General features: G+C 36.2%; 1 protein-coding gene across 5 annotated transcripts in view; it reads right to left on the bottom strand.

Annotated features, from left to right (window-relative positions):
• The window catches only part of Nt5b (5' nucleotidase B), a 589792-nt gene that overhangs the window by 80914 nt on the left and 493928 nt on the right, over positions 1-14950 (bottom strand). For all 5 annotated transcript variants that reach the window (XR_016546972.1, XM_090374117.1, XM_090374115.1 and 2 more), the window contains exon 13: positions 1099-1165. Coding sequence is in view for 4 of the 5 variants with exons in the window: in XM_090374117.1 (XP_090230243.1) it covers positions 1099-1165 (67 nt within the window). In the remaining variant the exon portion in view is untranslated. The remainder of the gene's footprint in view (positions 1-1098; positions 1166-14950) is intronic.

Consider the following 14950-nt stretch of genomic DNA (forward strand, 5'->3'; position numbering starts at 1 on the left):
AGGACCCCACCTGTCATATCAAAGTGGTGTGTTGAAGTTGGGCCCCTCAGCCACCATTATCCCCCTTTCCGAATTTCCACAGGTCACAGACACGGCACACATACCAGATTCCTATGATGGTAGCTTGGAACGTAGGCTGTGCAGTGATACGAATCTGGAGGACCAGCAGCGCCACTGTACCTGGGAGATCCCCAGGTACAGGAGCCCACATCAAGGGGGCTAAATATTTAAAAATGGTACAGACTATTTAAAGTCCACCATTCCCAGAATGAATACTCACAGTAAGTATAACAGTTACAGGTTTTTGTCTGTTGCAACAAGAAGTTTCCTAACAGGACCAGATAAGTACAATCCATTTTTTTTTTTTTTCTTTTGTGTGATTCTGTAATGGTATAATTAATATTTTAGTGTTTTATAAATTTTGTTTCACACACACACATGGTTCCTGTGACTTTAAAATGTTATATCATTATGAATCCGATTTCAACGGTTAGTGAGCTATGGATATTTGAAATTTGACTTGAAGTTTGGTTTTGGAAAAATTAAAAAACAAATTGAAGGGGGGGGAATAACACTGTACAGTACACGATTGCATTACACTGTAAAGTACATGATGATTGCATTACACTGTACAGTACATCCCACAGTATTGTACAAAAATATTACATCACAATTATACAGTACACACACAGTGCAATAAAAAATATTATAGAATTTAATCTACAGTAATTGTTCAAACTGTGCATCATCAACTTGTTTGCACATCGTGGCTCAACAAGTTTTGCAGCATCAAGTATTCACCGAAGTGGTAATCTCCCATGTCCAACTTGTGCTCCATATAGCAGATTTTTCAATTGCTCCAAACAAGATAAACTGAGTTAAGATCCAAGAAATGAGTTGGCTAAAGTGCATTACCAGAGCCAATCCATTGGCTAGGAAACTGTTCATTTAGATACTGCATAACATTTTTGCTGAAACAGAATTATCCAAGCAGATAATTATCTGCTTGGATAATTCTATATGTAATGAATGTCAATCCTTTTTTCTAACAGAATTTCATTAATATAATTCTAATTTTCAGCATGCTTTCAGTCTTACCTCCAGAATACACTTGGCCGGGATGAAGGGGTCCAACGTGACTACCTATTCGAAGTGCTCCTGTATCCTGTAATTAAATATATTAATCACATATACTCTAAAAATAAATAAAGTTTAATACTACTTTCTTTCACTTTTAACTTATTTTTTTCTGAGACCACACTCGGTCCGGATTAGAGAAAATTCGGATTAACCGGAAGCTATCTTTAATGTACCAGTTTTTATTTAAAGTTACTAAATAACAAAATTTGAACTAAATTGGTTTTTATATTTTAATAAAACAATATTTTAAAGTAAAAATTATAAAACATAAAAGAATATGGTAAGTAACCAAAATACTGTACAAAGCAATAAAGTTTTAAGGTAGAACATTATATTACACAATTAAACAAAAATATTACACAATTAAACAAAAGTATTTTCAAGAAGTTTACTTGAAATAGTCCTCAATGTTTTTTTTGCTTTAATTTTGAAACTTGCTTTCAGGCCGCATGATCTCGCAACTGCTTCAAGGTCAGAAGCTCACCAGCTGATGTGTCATCCTGTCTCTCGAAATAAATCAGCAGCTTCTCCAGCATTCTAATTGCTTCAGTGCGACTCGCACCATCCTCACACACTTCATCATCAGAGTTGTCGTCTTCATTAGCTTGCAACGAATGATGATGATGAGCATGCTTGCATGATGTCTTCCTCAGTGAGGATCTGATGTCCAAGATCATTATCACACATTATCCATGGGGCAATGTCTTCATTTGTTACGTCTGAATAATCCCCTAGATGTTCAAATTACTGAACAAAATCATCATCATCATCCTTGTCATCATCAGGATCCAAAGAAATATCCATTTCCTCCTCAGATCTTTCTATTGGAACATCAGGCCAAAGTTTTTTCCAGCATTTGATAAGGGTAGCCTTGTCAGTTTCGTCCCAAGCTGCAGCAGAAAAATAAATGACTGTCTTTATGTTGACAGTTTTAAGAAGGTCCATAAAGTTTGATTTTATTTCAAATGCCTCATGTTGTTCTAACAGTGTGATTATCAACTTCTTTCTGTACCATCAATTCACAGCCTCTATATTCCCTTGATCCATAGGTTGTAATAGTGCAGTAACAGTGCAGTAATGTTGGGTAGCAAAAATTTTACAAAGATGTTGCCAGATCATAGTTGTTCTTCTGCTGGGTGGGATGTAGCATTATCAATGAATAAAACTGCTTTTTCTTCCAGTCCTTGATCCCTTAACTATTTTTTAACGAAGGGAACAAACGAGATGAAAAACCAATCTATAAAAAGAGCTGAGCTCATCCAAGCTGATTTTTGTGACATGTACTTAGCTGGGAGGGCATTTAAGTTCATACTTTTAAGAGCACGGGGCTTAGAAGATTTTCCAATGACTAACAGTGGTAACTTTAAATTCCCAGACACATTACTGCACAAAAGCAATGTCACTCTTTCCTTACTTGATTTATGTCCTTTAGCTGAAGAGTTAAGTTCTAAAGGCAAGTGTTTTTTTGGGTAACATTTTGAAAAATAAACTAGTCTCATCAGCATTAAAAATTTGGGATGGAACTAAACTTTCTTCACTAATAAACTTGAGAAACTGTACTTTAAATTATTTGCTTGCAATACAATCAACAGAAAGATTTTCACCTGTAATTCCGACCTGTCGGATTCCATGACGCTCCTTCCACCTTGATACTACTCCAAACTCGCAGTAAAAGACAGGTCACCTCCTAACTTTTCGTTAAGGCTAAGATCCCTTAATTGAAGGATTGAGCCTGAAAGAGGAACCCCTTGCTCTCGTTCTTGATAAAACTAAATGTATAAAGCCTCGTCCACATTTTCATTTTTTGCCTGCTTAATGGTAGCTCTATTTCCTAAGCTGTCTTTGGTCGCCATTTTTGCACAAAAGTTCGATAGCTTTCCTACATTTTTTTCAAATCAGAAACAATGCTAGCTGAAGCTGTCGACTGAATAGGCCAGCATTCGAGATTACCTTACGATTGCCTCCGACCATACCACGTGGTCCAGTTGGATTTCTGGAGGTCACAACCATAAAACAATAAAAACAATTAGCAGTCCGCTGTTTATTATGCATTTCTGTTTGTGCAATCTATAAACGGACAGTAAACACGATCTTATTGAATTTGCAATAATACCGAAAGCTGGTATTCTGTGGGTTTTTACATTATTATGGTGAAATGTGTTTCCCCTTCCATGAAATCTTCAATCATATCAAAAACAAATAAATTTGCAGAATGTTCTCTTCATTCCTATTTTATAAGTTTCGTAACTTGTTACTCCGTTCTCACTTGCGCATATTGTGTTAGTTGCAATTTGTGCGTGCAGTGTTCTTTGTCATTGATTGCTTATTTTTTTTTTACTATTTTAAATTTTAAACCCCCCTCCCAAAGGTCAATGAACTAGGGTCTGACTAATTTCTGACTATCAAAAAAATATATATTTTTTTGATAGTCAGAAATTTTCTCCTAACTGAAAATCCAGTCCAGATCATCAGGAGCCGGATTAATGGGGTTCTACTGTAGATTGCAATACAGGCAAACCCCCCCCCCGTATAATACGGTACTTCTACAACATAGTTTTTCTCTAACACGATGGATAAATTGCTGCAATCCTTGCACAACACAGTTAGAGAATTGTGGCAAACCTTGCATAACACAGCATTGTTGAACTTTTGTACGGGGAAACCCCCGATATTATGCTGGATATAATTTTTCAACATTTTCATTCTTTTTTTTTTTTGTGAATCCCTGTTGTTGACTCAATAGTTATGTCAAGGGAAAAAAAAAAAAAAAAATCACATGTGTACCTGGTACGCATGAAGGATGTTTTATGTGAAAACATCTTTGACAAAAATCAGAACCGTTTTAAAATCAAACAGTTAGAACCAAAGTTATGAATGAGGTAACATTTTATGCTCATGCCAGCTAATAATTCTATCAAATCAACATTTGAAAGAGGTTAGCGAAATCCAAATCGATAGCCTAATTACCCATTTGTTGAATAGTATGATGTCAAAATCATAATTGAAACAATACAAGTATTTGTATTGTTGCAATCCGAATTTTCGTTACATTCCACTGTTAGGCTCGAGATTCGTTATATTCCACTACAGATGTTTTCACATCAATCATTATCTGAAGCCACAGAGACCATAACAAAACCAACTCCAAAAACTGCTGTTAAAGGAAGACCTGCAACTAGGTGGAAGGATAGGATCAGTGAACTTTTGGGCGTGATATTTTGCGATGCCGCTCGTATAGCATATGATCAATGCAGTTGGAGGATTTTGTTGATGGCCACAACAGCTCCTCAGGGAACTATGTGACTGGAAGAAGTATTAATTATGTACAACGGGACATTTCTCCAATTGCAGAGCAGACAAGTGTAAATAATCAAGCTCCTTTTCCTTACACAGACTACTATTTACATAAGAACGCGCATCGAGATTTTGAAAGGAGATTTATGAAAAATGATTTCTGTTCTGTATGCTACGTTTGCGATCGTCTATGGTTTGAAAGCAACACAAAGAAACCAGCTGTTAAAGATACACCATTGATGCTCACTGCATTTCCCGATTTTGATGTCAACAGGATCCTTTTGTGTAATATGTGCAGATGATCATTTAAGAAAAACACCATTCCAGCGCTATCTAATTGTCAACTGGATTTGTCTACCCAAAAATTCCATCACATTTACCGAAGTTGGATTTAGTGACAGAGGCTTATGTTTCCTCGATTACCATTTGTACAAATAAGGCACCTGAGACACGCTTGTTTGTTTGTTTGGGTTTTTTTTTTTTTTTTTTGTTTTTAGGAGCATTAGCAACTAAGGCCATATTGCTCTGAGATATGCGGTGGTCATTCCCTGACCTTTCCGCATCCTCCGTATTTGGTGGTGACGGGCTCGAACCCCGGTCTAATCAAGAAGCGTGTGCTACGCACTGCTGCTCCTTCCCACCTGGCTACGGAGGCGCCTCTGAGACACGCATAGGGACAATACAGCATTCTGGACCAAGTGATCAATGTGACTGTTTCAGTCAACACGATGGTCCATTGTATAAATGTGCATATAAAAAGAAAGAAAATATACAAGCCTAGCTCTTTGATTGGGTTAGTAAGAAAGTGAGTGGTTAAATCATGGCTTCTATATTGGGTCGACATGCTTCCCTGTTGATGTTATCAAATCACGATAGACCAGTCATTCTTTGTGACAGTCACAGGGAAATTAATTTGGCTAACAACGACATAAGCGAAGTGGTTCTGATCAAGGAAAGTCTCATCACCCAACAGCAAATGTTGTTGTGAAGCGAGGACAAACATCTTAGAATCGCCCCAGGAGAAACTAAAGTACTGCAGAGCCTACTGTCTGACGAGCACACAGAGGAACTGTCCTCTCCCAGAATTTATTCTGAATTTTTCAGAACATTCAAAGAGAATTTACAAGTGACTCTGTTTACAATGGCAATGAGCAAGCTCAGACTACACGGTATTACTCCATATGGTCTCCTTTACGTAGTAATGAAGACAGTGAGATTGAGGGCGAGAGACTGTTTGACTGTGGCTTTCAGATACAAAGATACAAAACTGACCCATGAACAAGTTCTATCCAAAGAATACATTAAACGTTATACAGAATACAATTTGGCCTTCCTAAGGACAATTCCTAACTCGACCTACTAGGTTGTTTTTGTTGTGTTTTTTTTTTTGGTTTTTAGGAGCATTAGCAACTAAGGCCATATTGCTCCGGGAATATGCGGTGGTCATTCCCTGACCTTTCCGCATCCTCCGTATTTGGTGGTGACAGGCTCGAACCCCAGTCTAATCAAGAAGCGTGTGCTACGCACTGTTGCTCCTTCCCACCTGACTAAGGAGGCGCACCAACCTACTAGGGGAAGCTCAACGTAAGCGCGATCTATTCGCTATGATTAGACAGCTCGGTAAACCTACAATGTTCTTGACTCTGAGTGCCAATGAAATCGGCTAGTAATGCTAACTCACTAACCATGATTTGGTATGTAATTTCCAAAAAACGATGTCAAATTAAGTCATTTTCGCTGTACATATCTTGGCTAATGATGCTAACTCACTAACTTTGATTCGGTATGTTATATCCGGAATTATATCATTTCCATAAATGACATCAAATTATGTAATTTCCGTGTCACAAAATTATGACAAATTGGTTTTACTACAGTCCGAAATTTAGTAGGTGCTGCCAAAAATGTTTTCACATAAGAAAAAAATATATATTATTGGGAAATCCCCTTATTTTATTTCATTGGAAAATCCCCATGTTAGATTCTGTGCTACTGAACTTGTGGAACAATCTAGATTTCAAAGTTTTATTACTATTGGATAACATGCCAGGCCATCCAAAAGATTTAAGTAATCCAAAATGTTTAAATAATGCTTTTTTAATTGAGCCAATTGATCAAGGCATTAATATCGACCTTTAAAGCTCATTACATCAGAAAATCGTTACAACAGATTTTGGAAAAAATTGATTCCGAATCTATTGAAGTGATGGAGGCACGGAAACATTTCTCAATTGTGGACAGTATTGGAATACATAGCTTTATTGCTCAAAGAAGTAAAACCGATGGTTTTACTTCTTTCAAAAATGTATGGCCAGAGTCAGTTCATTCAGGAAATATGATCAAACTGGCAGAAAACAGAATCTGTGTGATAGTAGAACTTGCTAAGTTAGTAGGATGGGAAAGGTTTGATGATATGACTACTGAAGACGTTCAAGAAATACTGATAGAAAAAGAGGCTGGCTAAGCAGATTTTGTGAAAATAGCATCAGAGGGAAACCAAATCCATTCAGAGGATGATATGATAGCCCAGATGAAAATTCTGAAGTTCCAAATTTTATGCTAAAAAGCATATGGGAAGGAATAAACTTAGTTGAGGCAATTAGAATTTTATTTTTTGAATGTAGATTCTTTGACTGAAAGAATCAAAGTTCAAAAGGGAGCATCAAAAATGCTTTGCTCCATACCATGAAATTTACAAAGATCTATCAAACAACCCCATATTACTGATTTTTTAAAGAGAGCAGAAGATGCTGCAAAAGAAAGTTCTGAAGGCGAAGATATTCTGCAACAGAGAAAACATTCTCATTTGATTGTGCTTAGCAGCGACAAAAAGGAAGTAAATTAATAACCCAAGGGGCTCACATCTGGTGAGTATGGAAAACCCAGGGTCCTGAGCTGGATATCATCATTTTTCTCTCTCTCAGGATAACTCGGGAAATTTTTTTTTGGCTGGTGCAGCATAAGTCTCAGGCTTCCTTGCACCATATGGCTAATAATAAGAAAAGAAAGATAGGAATGTACAAAATCTGACATATATGTATCACAATTTGTAAAACAGTTGTTCAGTTATTTCTATTTTTTAATAAAAATTAAGTTTCTGATAGTTATAAAAAAAAAAAAAAAAGGTGCATTTTTGTTAGCTTTTGGAACATAAAATATTTAAAACTGCTGTTCTTTTAAACATTTCATTAAAAATAATTATATATATATATATAAACAGCAGTGGTTGCACCTGTAATTATTACAAACATGATGCAGTGGTGGAACCATATTTGTAATTGCTACAGATATAGTGGTACAACACCTGACAGGTGTAAACTTTCTTTTTTAAACTTTTGTAAAAAAGGTTTTTGGATTTTTTTTTTAAATTCTGGTTGAAGTATACCAATGATATTAGAGCTGGAAAAGGAATTAGAAAATGTGAATTGGAATATCATCGGTTTGGCTGAAACAAGAAGAAGAAATGAATCACTTATAAGTTTATCAAGTGGAAATCTGCTGTACACCAATGGAAACAGTGAAAGGAGTGAAGGTGGAGTTGGGTTTCTGGTCCATAAAGATTTTAAAAACAACATTTTGGAATTCAAAAGTACATCACCAAGGGTGTCAAGACTAATATTCAAGATTTCTAAGAGGTACAAGCTAAAGATTATAATGATTTATGCACCAACATCGAGCCATGATGATGAAGAGGTTGAAGAAATGTACACTGAAATTGAGAGTCTTCTAGATGAGCAGAAAACGCACTACACTATTATTATGGGGGACTTCAATGCTAAGGTTGGAAAAAGGCAAAACAGCGCAGAAAGAGGAACTATAGGAAATTTTGGAATTGGTGAAAGAAATAAAAGAGGTGAAAGACTTGTGAAATTTGCAGAATCTCAAGGACTGTCAGTAATGAACACTTTTTTCAAGAAAAGGGTGAACAGAAAGTGGACATGGAAGAGTCCAAATGGATTAACAACTAATGAAATCGACTTCATCCTCACTAACAGAAGATATATTGTGAATGATGTTACCGTCCTGAATAAGGTAAATGTTGGAAGTGATCACAGAATGGTAAGATGTACACTTGATATAGATGTAGGAAAGGAAAGGAAAAAACTGACTCGAGTAAATAATACAAAGGTCTTTGAAATAACAGAGGAGGAGAAAAAGCAGTATGTACTGGAACTTAAGAACAAGTTTGAGCTTCTGCAGACTGCTCAGGACCAAGATATCGACGAGGAATATTACAACTTTCTGAAAGTGATAAAGCCCAAGAAACCTATAGGGAAACAGAAATCCAAAGAAGAAAAAATTAGTCAAGAAACACTTGTCATGATGAACCAAAGACGACAAATGAAGAGCAAGAAAAACACTGACAGGGAGAAAATTGAGTATACTGAGTTATGCAAAGCCATTAGAAAGAGACTCAGAGAGGACATAAGAAGATTTAACACAAGAAAAGTAGAACAGGCATTAAGGGAAAACAAAGGATTTAAATCAGCAGCCATGAGCAGTAATACAGAAAGACAAATGATACTGAAACTGAAGAATAGCGATGGTGTACTTATAAACAGCAGAGAAGGCATAATTCAAATAGCAGAAGACTACTATAGAGAATTATACAAGGAGCGAGGGAATGATACCAGCAGTGGGGAACATGGATTGCAAAGTAGCAACACATACGACATACCCGATATTCTTCCTGATGAGGTAGAACATGCATTGAAGAAAATGAAGAATCGGAAAGCCCCGGGGGAAGATTAAGTTACTGTAGAGTTGTTAAAATTGGGAGGAAGAGACATAACACAAAAACTGGCAAGGCTCTTCACAAAGTGAATTAGAAAAGGTGTGATGCCTAAGCAGTGGAATAATGCAATCATAGTTTTGCTGCATAAGAAAGGAGATAAATCAGAAATTGGAAATTATAGACCAATTAGCTTGTTATCCCATATCTACAAGTTGTTCACAAGGGTCATTACTAACAGATTAGAAAGAATACTTGATGAGAATCAACCAAAAGAGCAAGCTGGCTTTAGGACAGGATTCTCAACTATGGATCACCTTCACGTAATATCACAGCTAATGGAGAAAGCAAATGAATATAAAACACCATTATGCCTGGCATTTGTGGATTATGAAAAGGCGTTTGACTCCATACAGCATAAGGCAATGTTTCGGGCAATGGAAAGACAAGGCATAGATACTCCATATATTATGATTTTGAAGAAAATATATGAGAGTGCTACATCCTTTATTAGACTAGACAAAGACAGTAGCAAATTTAAAATCGAGAAAGGAGTTCGACAAGGAGACACAATATCTCCGAAGCTGTTTAGTGCTGCCCTTGAGGAAGCTTTCAGAAGATTAGACTGGTCGCAGAAAGGAGTCAATGTGAACGGAGAGTACCTAAACCATTTACGATTTGCAGATGACATTGTGGTCATAAGCCACGATCCCAAAGAATTAGAGGAAAATCTTAATCAGTTATGCACAGTTAGTAAGGATTTTGGACTAAAGATGAATATGGCTAAAACAAAAGTAATGATGAACAAGTATGCCACGGAAAGGGAAATAATGATTGAAGGAGCAGTAATTGAAAAGGTGGAGTCATATACTTATCTGGGACAAGTTATTAGCTGTAATAATGAAAAATGGCTGGAAGTCAAGAGAAGAATACATTTTGGATGGATAGCATTCAGGAAATATAGTCACATACTGAAGAGCAATATCCCAGTTTGTCTGAAACGTAAAATAATGAATCAATGTATACTCCCCACCATGACTTATGGAAGTGAAACTTGGGCACTCACCAAAAGAATGGAAGAGAAGCTAAGAACTACACAGCGAAGAATGGAACGAATTATATTGGGAATCAGACTGTTAGATAAGAAGAGAAACACATGGATTAGGCAGCAAACTCAAGTAAAGGACATTCTTATCAAAACTAAAGAACTAAAATGGTCTTGGGTAGGACACATAGCTCGAAGACATGACAGATGGACTAAGAAAATAACAGAATGGTACCCAAGAGGAGCTAGAAGAAAACCTGGAAGACAAAGGCGGAGATGGATAGATGAAATTCATGAGTTTTTGAGTAGTAAATGGATGGCCAGTGCTCAAAACAGAAGGAACTGGAAAGTTGCTGGAGAGGCCTTCATCCTGCAGTGGATTGAAAATGGCTGATGATGATGATGATGAATATTTCATATTTTCATGGATTTCAATATTTACCATATGCATTTTTTTTCCATATTTAATTTTAAAAAATTTAATTTTTAAAAAAGGTTTTGCTTTGCTTTTTACACCTTTTATTTTCAGACCAAAAGAATATTAAAAAAAAAAACGTCATAGGCATAAAATATAAAAACAAAGCCTCTTGCAATTTAGAAAATCATTAAATGTGCAAGAATTGAAATGTGTGCATGCACAGCCATTTCTGCTTATTATAAATGTCTCAGTTTAAAAAATAAATAAATAATATGCACATATTAGAGGCTATCTTCACTTCCATTTTCAATTTTTTTTTTTTTTTTTTTTTCAAAATTTATTTCAAATTTAGTGTGCTTATCACTTGTGATTATCCCAAGTGATTATCACTTTCCACATCTCCATATTTCTTATTCAAAAATAATAATGAATATTTCAAGTGAATGTTTCAAAAAAGGGATACCAGTTTATGTCCATTAGAAACTGTTAATTGTTAGATCATGTGAGAGTTTTATAATTAAACTGAACTGGAAGCAAACACATAATTCCAATATTACACATTAAAAGTATATCAAATATGTTGAGGATGTACCTGCTCTCAGTAACTCGAGTAATAAAATGATAAATAAAAATTCAAAACACTATACTAGGAAAAAATTTGTCAATATTAAGGAAGATGAAAAAAAAAAAATTCATGGATTTTTTTTTTTTTTTTTATCTTCAGCCAAAAATTAACGTAAGATCATTATTTTTGAGCGTATATATTTTATGTAAAAGAATATTTTTTAAAAATTAAAAATAAAGTTTCATACATAACGTATACACATGAATCTATTGGCTTTTCGCTTTTCCAGTGTAAAAGGTTGATGGTATGAGGTTATCCATGTGTTGGAAAAGATTTTGCAGCTCCGGAAAACGCTAAATTTTTCATAAATATTAAGCCATTTTATTGACTTAATTGTCATATTAATTTATTTTCGAAAAGTAGCTTTATACTCCTAGTCACACTACTTAAATTTTAATTTAAATATAGATTTTTTTTGGTTGCTATTTCACTATCCATAGAATATTGTTTTGTTCGAAACTTGCCGCCATTGTTGTAGTATATTACATTGATACGGAATAGAGTAATGTATATCTGATTGCGTAATACATAGCACTGTATTAGGAATCGGCTAGCTTAGTATAGTATTTTCAATTACCAATTAAATTTATTAATCTTATTAATTTTCATTGTTAATTAATCTGCATTTAACTGGAAATCCAGACTAGAGCAGCAAAGCAACAACTATAATGTACTAGAAGTGCTGTGGCTCAGGGGAGAATGAAGGAGATGATTCTCCAATACATCAGTTTAAAAAAAATGTGCAATATATGAAATGTTTGCGAACTTTCTGGAACAGGACATGATCTAGCCAAGGAGGATGTCTTTGTGTGTGTGTGCTAGGAGCAGAGAGTGTGAAGAAATTAGGTGCCAACTCAGAATTTTGATGGTCATCTGAAAGTTTGAGGTGTAGTGTTGATTGCCCTCAAATGGATTAAAACGGCTGACCGATCAAGCTTTCAGCTGTCCAACTCAATGCCAGAGCTCACTCTTGTGCATCAGGCGACACAGTGGAAATCTTCAGGGATGGGACAAACTTAAATAGAAAGGGTGCAAAAATATTTACTGATGCTATTGAGGCAGTGTTAGGTGGGTTGGAAAACTGCTAGCTTGGGGGGATACACACACTAATATTAAAAATTGCCACTAGCAGAAGTGAAAGTGATTGCACTTCTGCTAGCGGAAGTGCACTGCTTTTATTGGAATGAACAGCAGCCTGCAAAATAAAGAGCTGGGAATTCCAAGGAATGCCAGGAGTCTTCATGAAACAATAAATACATGGGATGTAGGCAATAAGTACATGGGATGGAGTGCAATGTGTACAGAAAGGATAGACAGGACATGAAGAGAGGAGGGATTATGTAGTTAGTTAGGAAACACAAAATCTAAGGCTGTGCATCCAGGTGACATAGGTGTACAGTGCAATGTTGAGTCAGTTTGGTGTAACATAAACATTGGGAAAACAAGATTGAGAGTATTAGTGTGTTATAGGCCTAGAGACTCTGATGAGTACAGTAAACAACTGTACAGAGGAATAGAGTGGGCCAGTAAATCAGTGTCTTATAATGGGGGATTTTTACTTACCAGATATTGACTGGAACTTGTGAATTGGTAACATGCACACCTTTGGTGGATTAGTGGATGATTGTTTTCTACAGCAGCAAGTTCGAGAGGTAACCAGAGGGAGTAACACTTTTGATCTGATTATTAGCAGATTCTACAGATAAGGGAACCACTAGGTGGCAGTGATCACAGCATGCTGATGTGGGATTTTGTTGTTGTTGTTATTTGGTTTTTAGGAGCATTAGCAACTAAGGCCATATTGCTCCGGGGATATGCGGTGGTCATTCCCTGACCTTTCCGCATCCTCCGTATTTGGTGGTCACGGGCTCGAACCCCGGTCTAATCAAGAAGCGTGTGCTACGCACTGCTGCTTCTGCCCACCTGGCTACGGAGGCACCTTGTGGGATTTTCTCAAAGGTGTAACTACCATTAGGGGTAAAGGGAAGGGTTTTTGCTTTCGTAAAGGTGATTACTGTGGTCTCAGACAGTTTTTAAATTCTACACAGTAAGACAATCTAATGATATTACTAACATCAGAAACTCTCGGCAAAAGACACAAATGAAAAAAGCAGAGACTTCTTTACTTATGTAAATTTTAGAAGGAAGGAGAAAAATCAGATTGGTCCAATTCATATATCGATGGTTCGACTGTTCATGATCCTGCTCAGTTGGCAGACAAATTCAGGGAGTGGAATGCCAGAAGTTTATCAAACTCTGGTGGGAGCTAAATGACTTTAATAACAGGGAACAAAGTGGAGGAGAAATTGTTGAAGATAAACATAAGGAAAGCACATGGGGTGGATTGGATCTATTCAGTTATATTAAAGGAGGCAGTGAGGGAAGAAAGCCAACCCTTAACCATAATTATGAAAGCATCTTTAGATTCGGGGGAGGTCCCCATGGACTGGAGATGTGCAAATGTGTCCCCAATTCACAAATGGGGATCAAAGGGTGACACAAGTAATTAGAGACCTGCGAGTTTAACTTCTGTTCTGGTTAAATTAATGGAGTCTCTGGTTAAGGAAGTAATGCAGGACCATCTAGACAAGACTGCAATTATAGTTCAACACAGCATAGTTTGATAGTTAAAACTCTTGTCTGACCAATTTTGATTGGCTACTATGATGCAGTCACAAAGGAACTGCATGTAAAAAATAATTTTGATATCACATACTTGGATTTCATGAAAGATTTTGATACTGTTGCACATGGAAGACTACTGTACAAATTGGAGTAGTATGGCATGAAGGGAAAATTGCTGCCAGGGATAAATGGTTGGTTGAGTGGGAGAAGACAGAGAGTGGTAATCAATGGACACTGCTCTTCGCAGACTAACATTATTAGTGGAGTACCCCAGGGTTTGGTGTTGTGATCATTGTTGTTTTCTGTATTTATTAAACCTGAAGGTATATCAGGTTAAAGGTCCAAGTTTGCAGACGATATAAAGGTTGGCAGGGCTGTTAATGACACTAATGACAGTAGCTACTGCAACAGGATCTGAAAAAGTTGAGCAGATGGGCTGAGAGGTGGCAACTGAAGCTTAACATTGACAAATGTAAAGTACTGCAAATGGGTAGCAGTAATCGCAGAGTGACATATCAACTGTGTGGTGCTACACTCAGGGTAGTGCAGAATGAAAAAGACCTGTGCAGTCTGATATGAAGTTTTCTGAGCAGTGCAGACAGTCTGCATGGTGTCTTTTCAACAATAATCAGGAATTTTTCTAGCAGGTATAAGGAGGCGATTATCCCCTTGTATAACTGGAACAAACTTCCATCTGTTGTTGTCAAGTTCACAGCTTAAATTAATTCAAGGTAGAACTAGATAAACATTTGGAATGAATGGATGGGTGAAATTGGAAGGGGGTTTATTTATTTATTTATTTATTTATTTTTTTTTTTTTGGCTGATGCTGTATAAGCTTGCTTTCTTGCATCATATGCCTGTACTAATGCTAAAACAACTGTTAAGCCCACAAGATTTCAAATGTGTGCATGTATACATATATTTCTATGGGTCACCTGTCAGGCGACCAACTGTTTTTTTATTTTATTTATTTATTTTTTTTAATTCTGCTTCAACCATACCAATATTTCATATTTTGTTAATGGAGTAGAATACTTATTGTAAGATTTTAGGTTTTAATAATTAAAAA

Source organism: Mastigoproctus giganteus, chromosome 5 (genome assembly GCF_048544385.1).
Source record: "Mastigoproctus giganteus isolate SK-2022 chromosome 5, ASM4854438v1, whole genome shotgun sequence".
NCBI lineage: Eukaryota > Metazoa > Arthropoda > Arachnida > Uropygi > Thelyphonidae > Mastigoproctus > Mastigoproctus giganteus.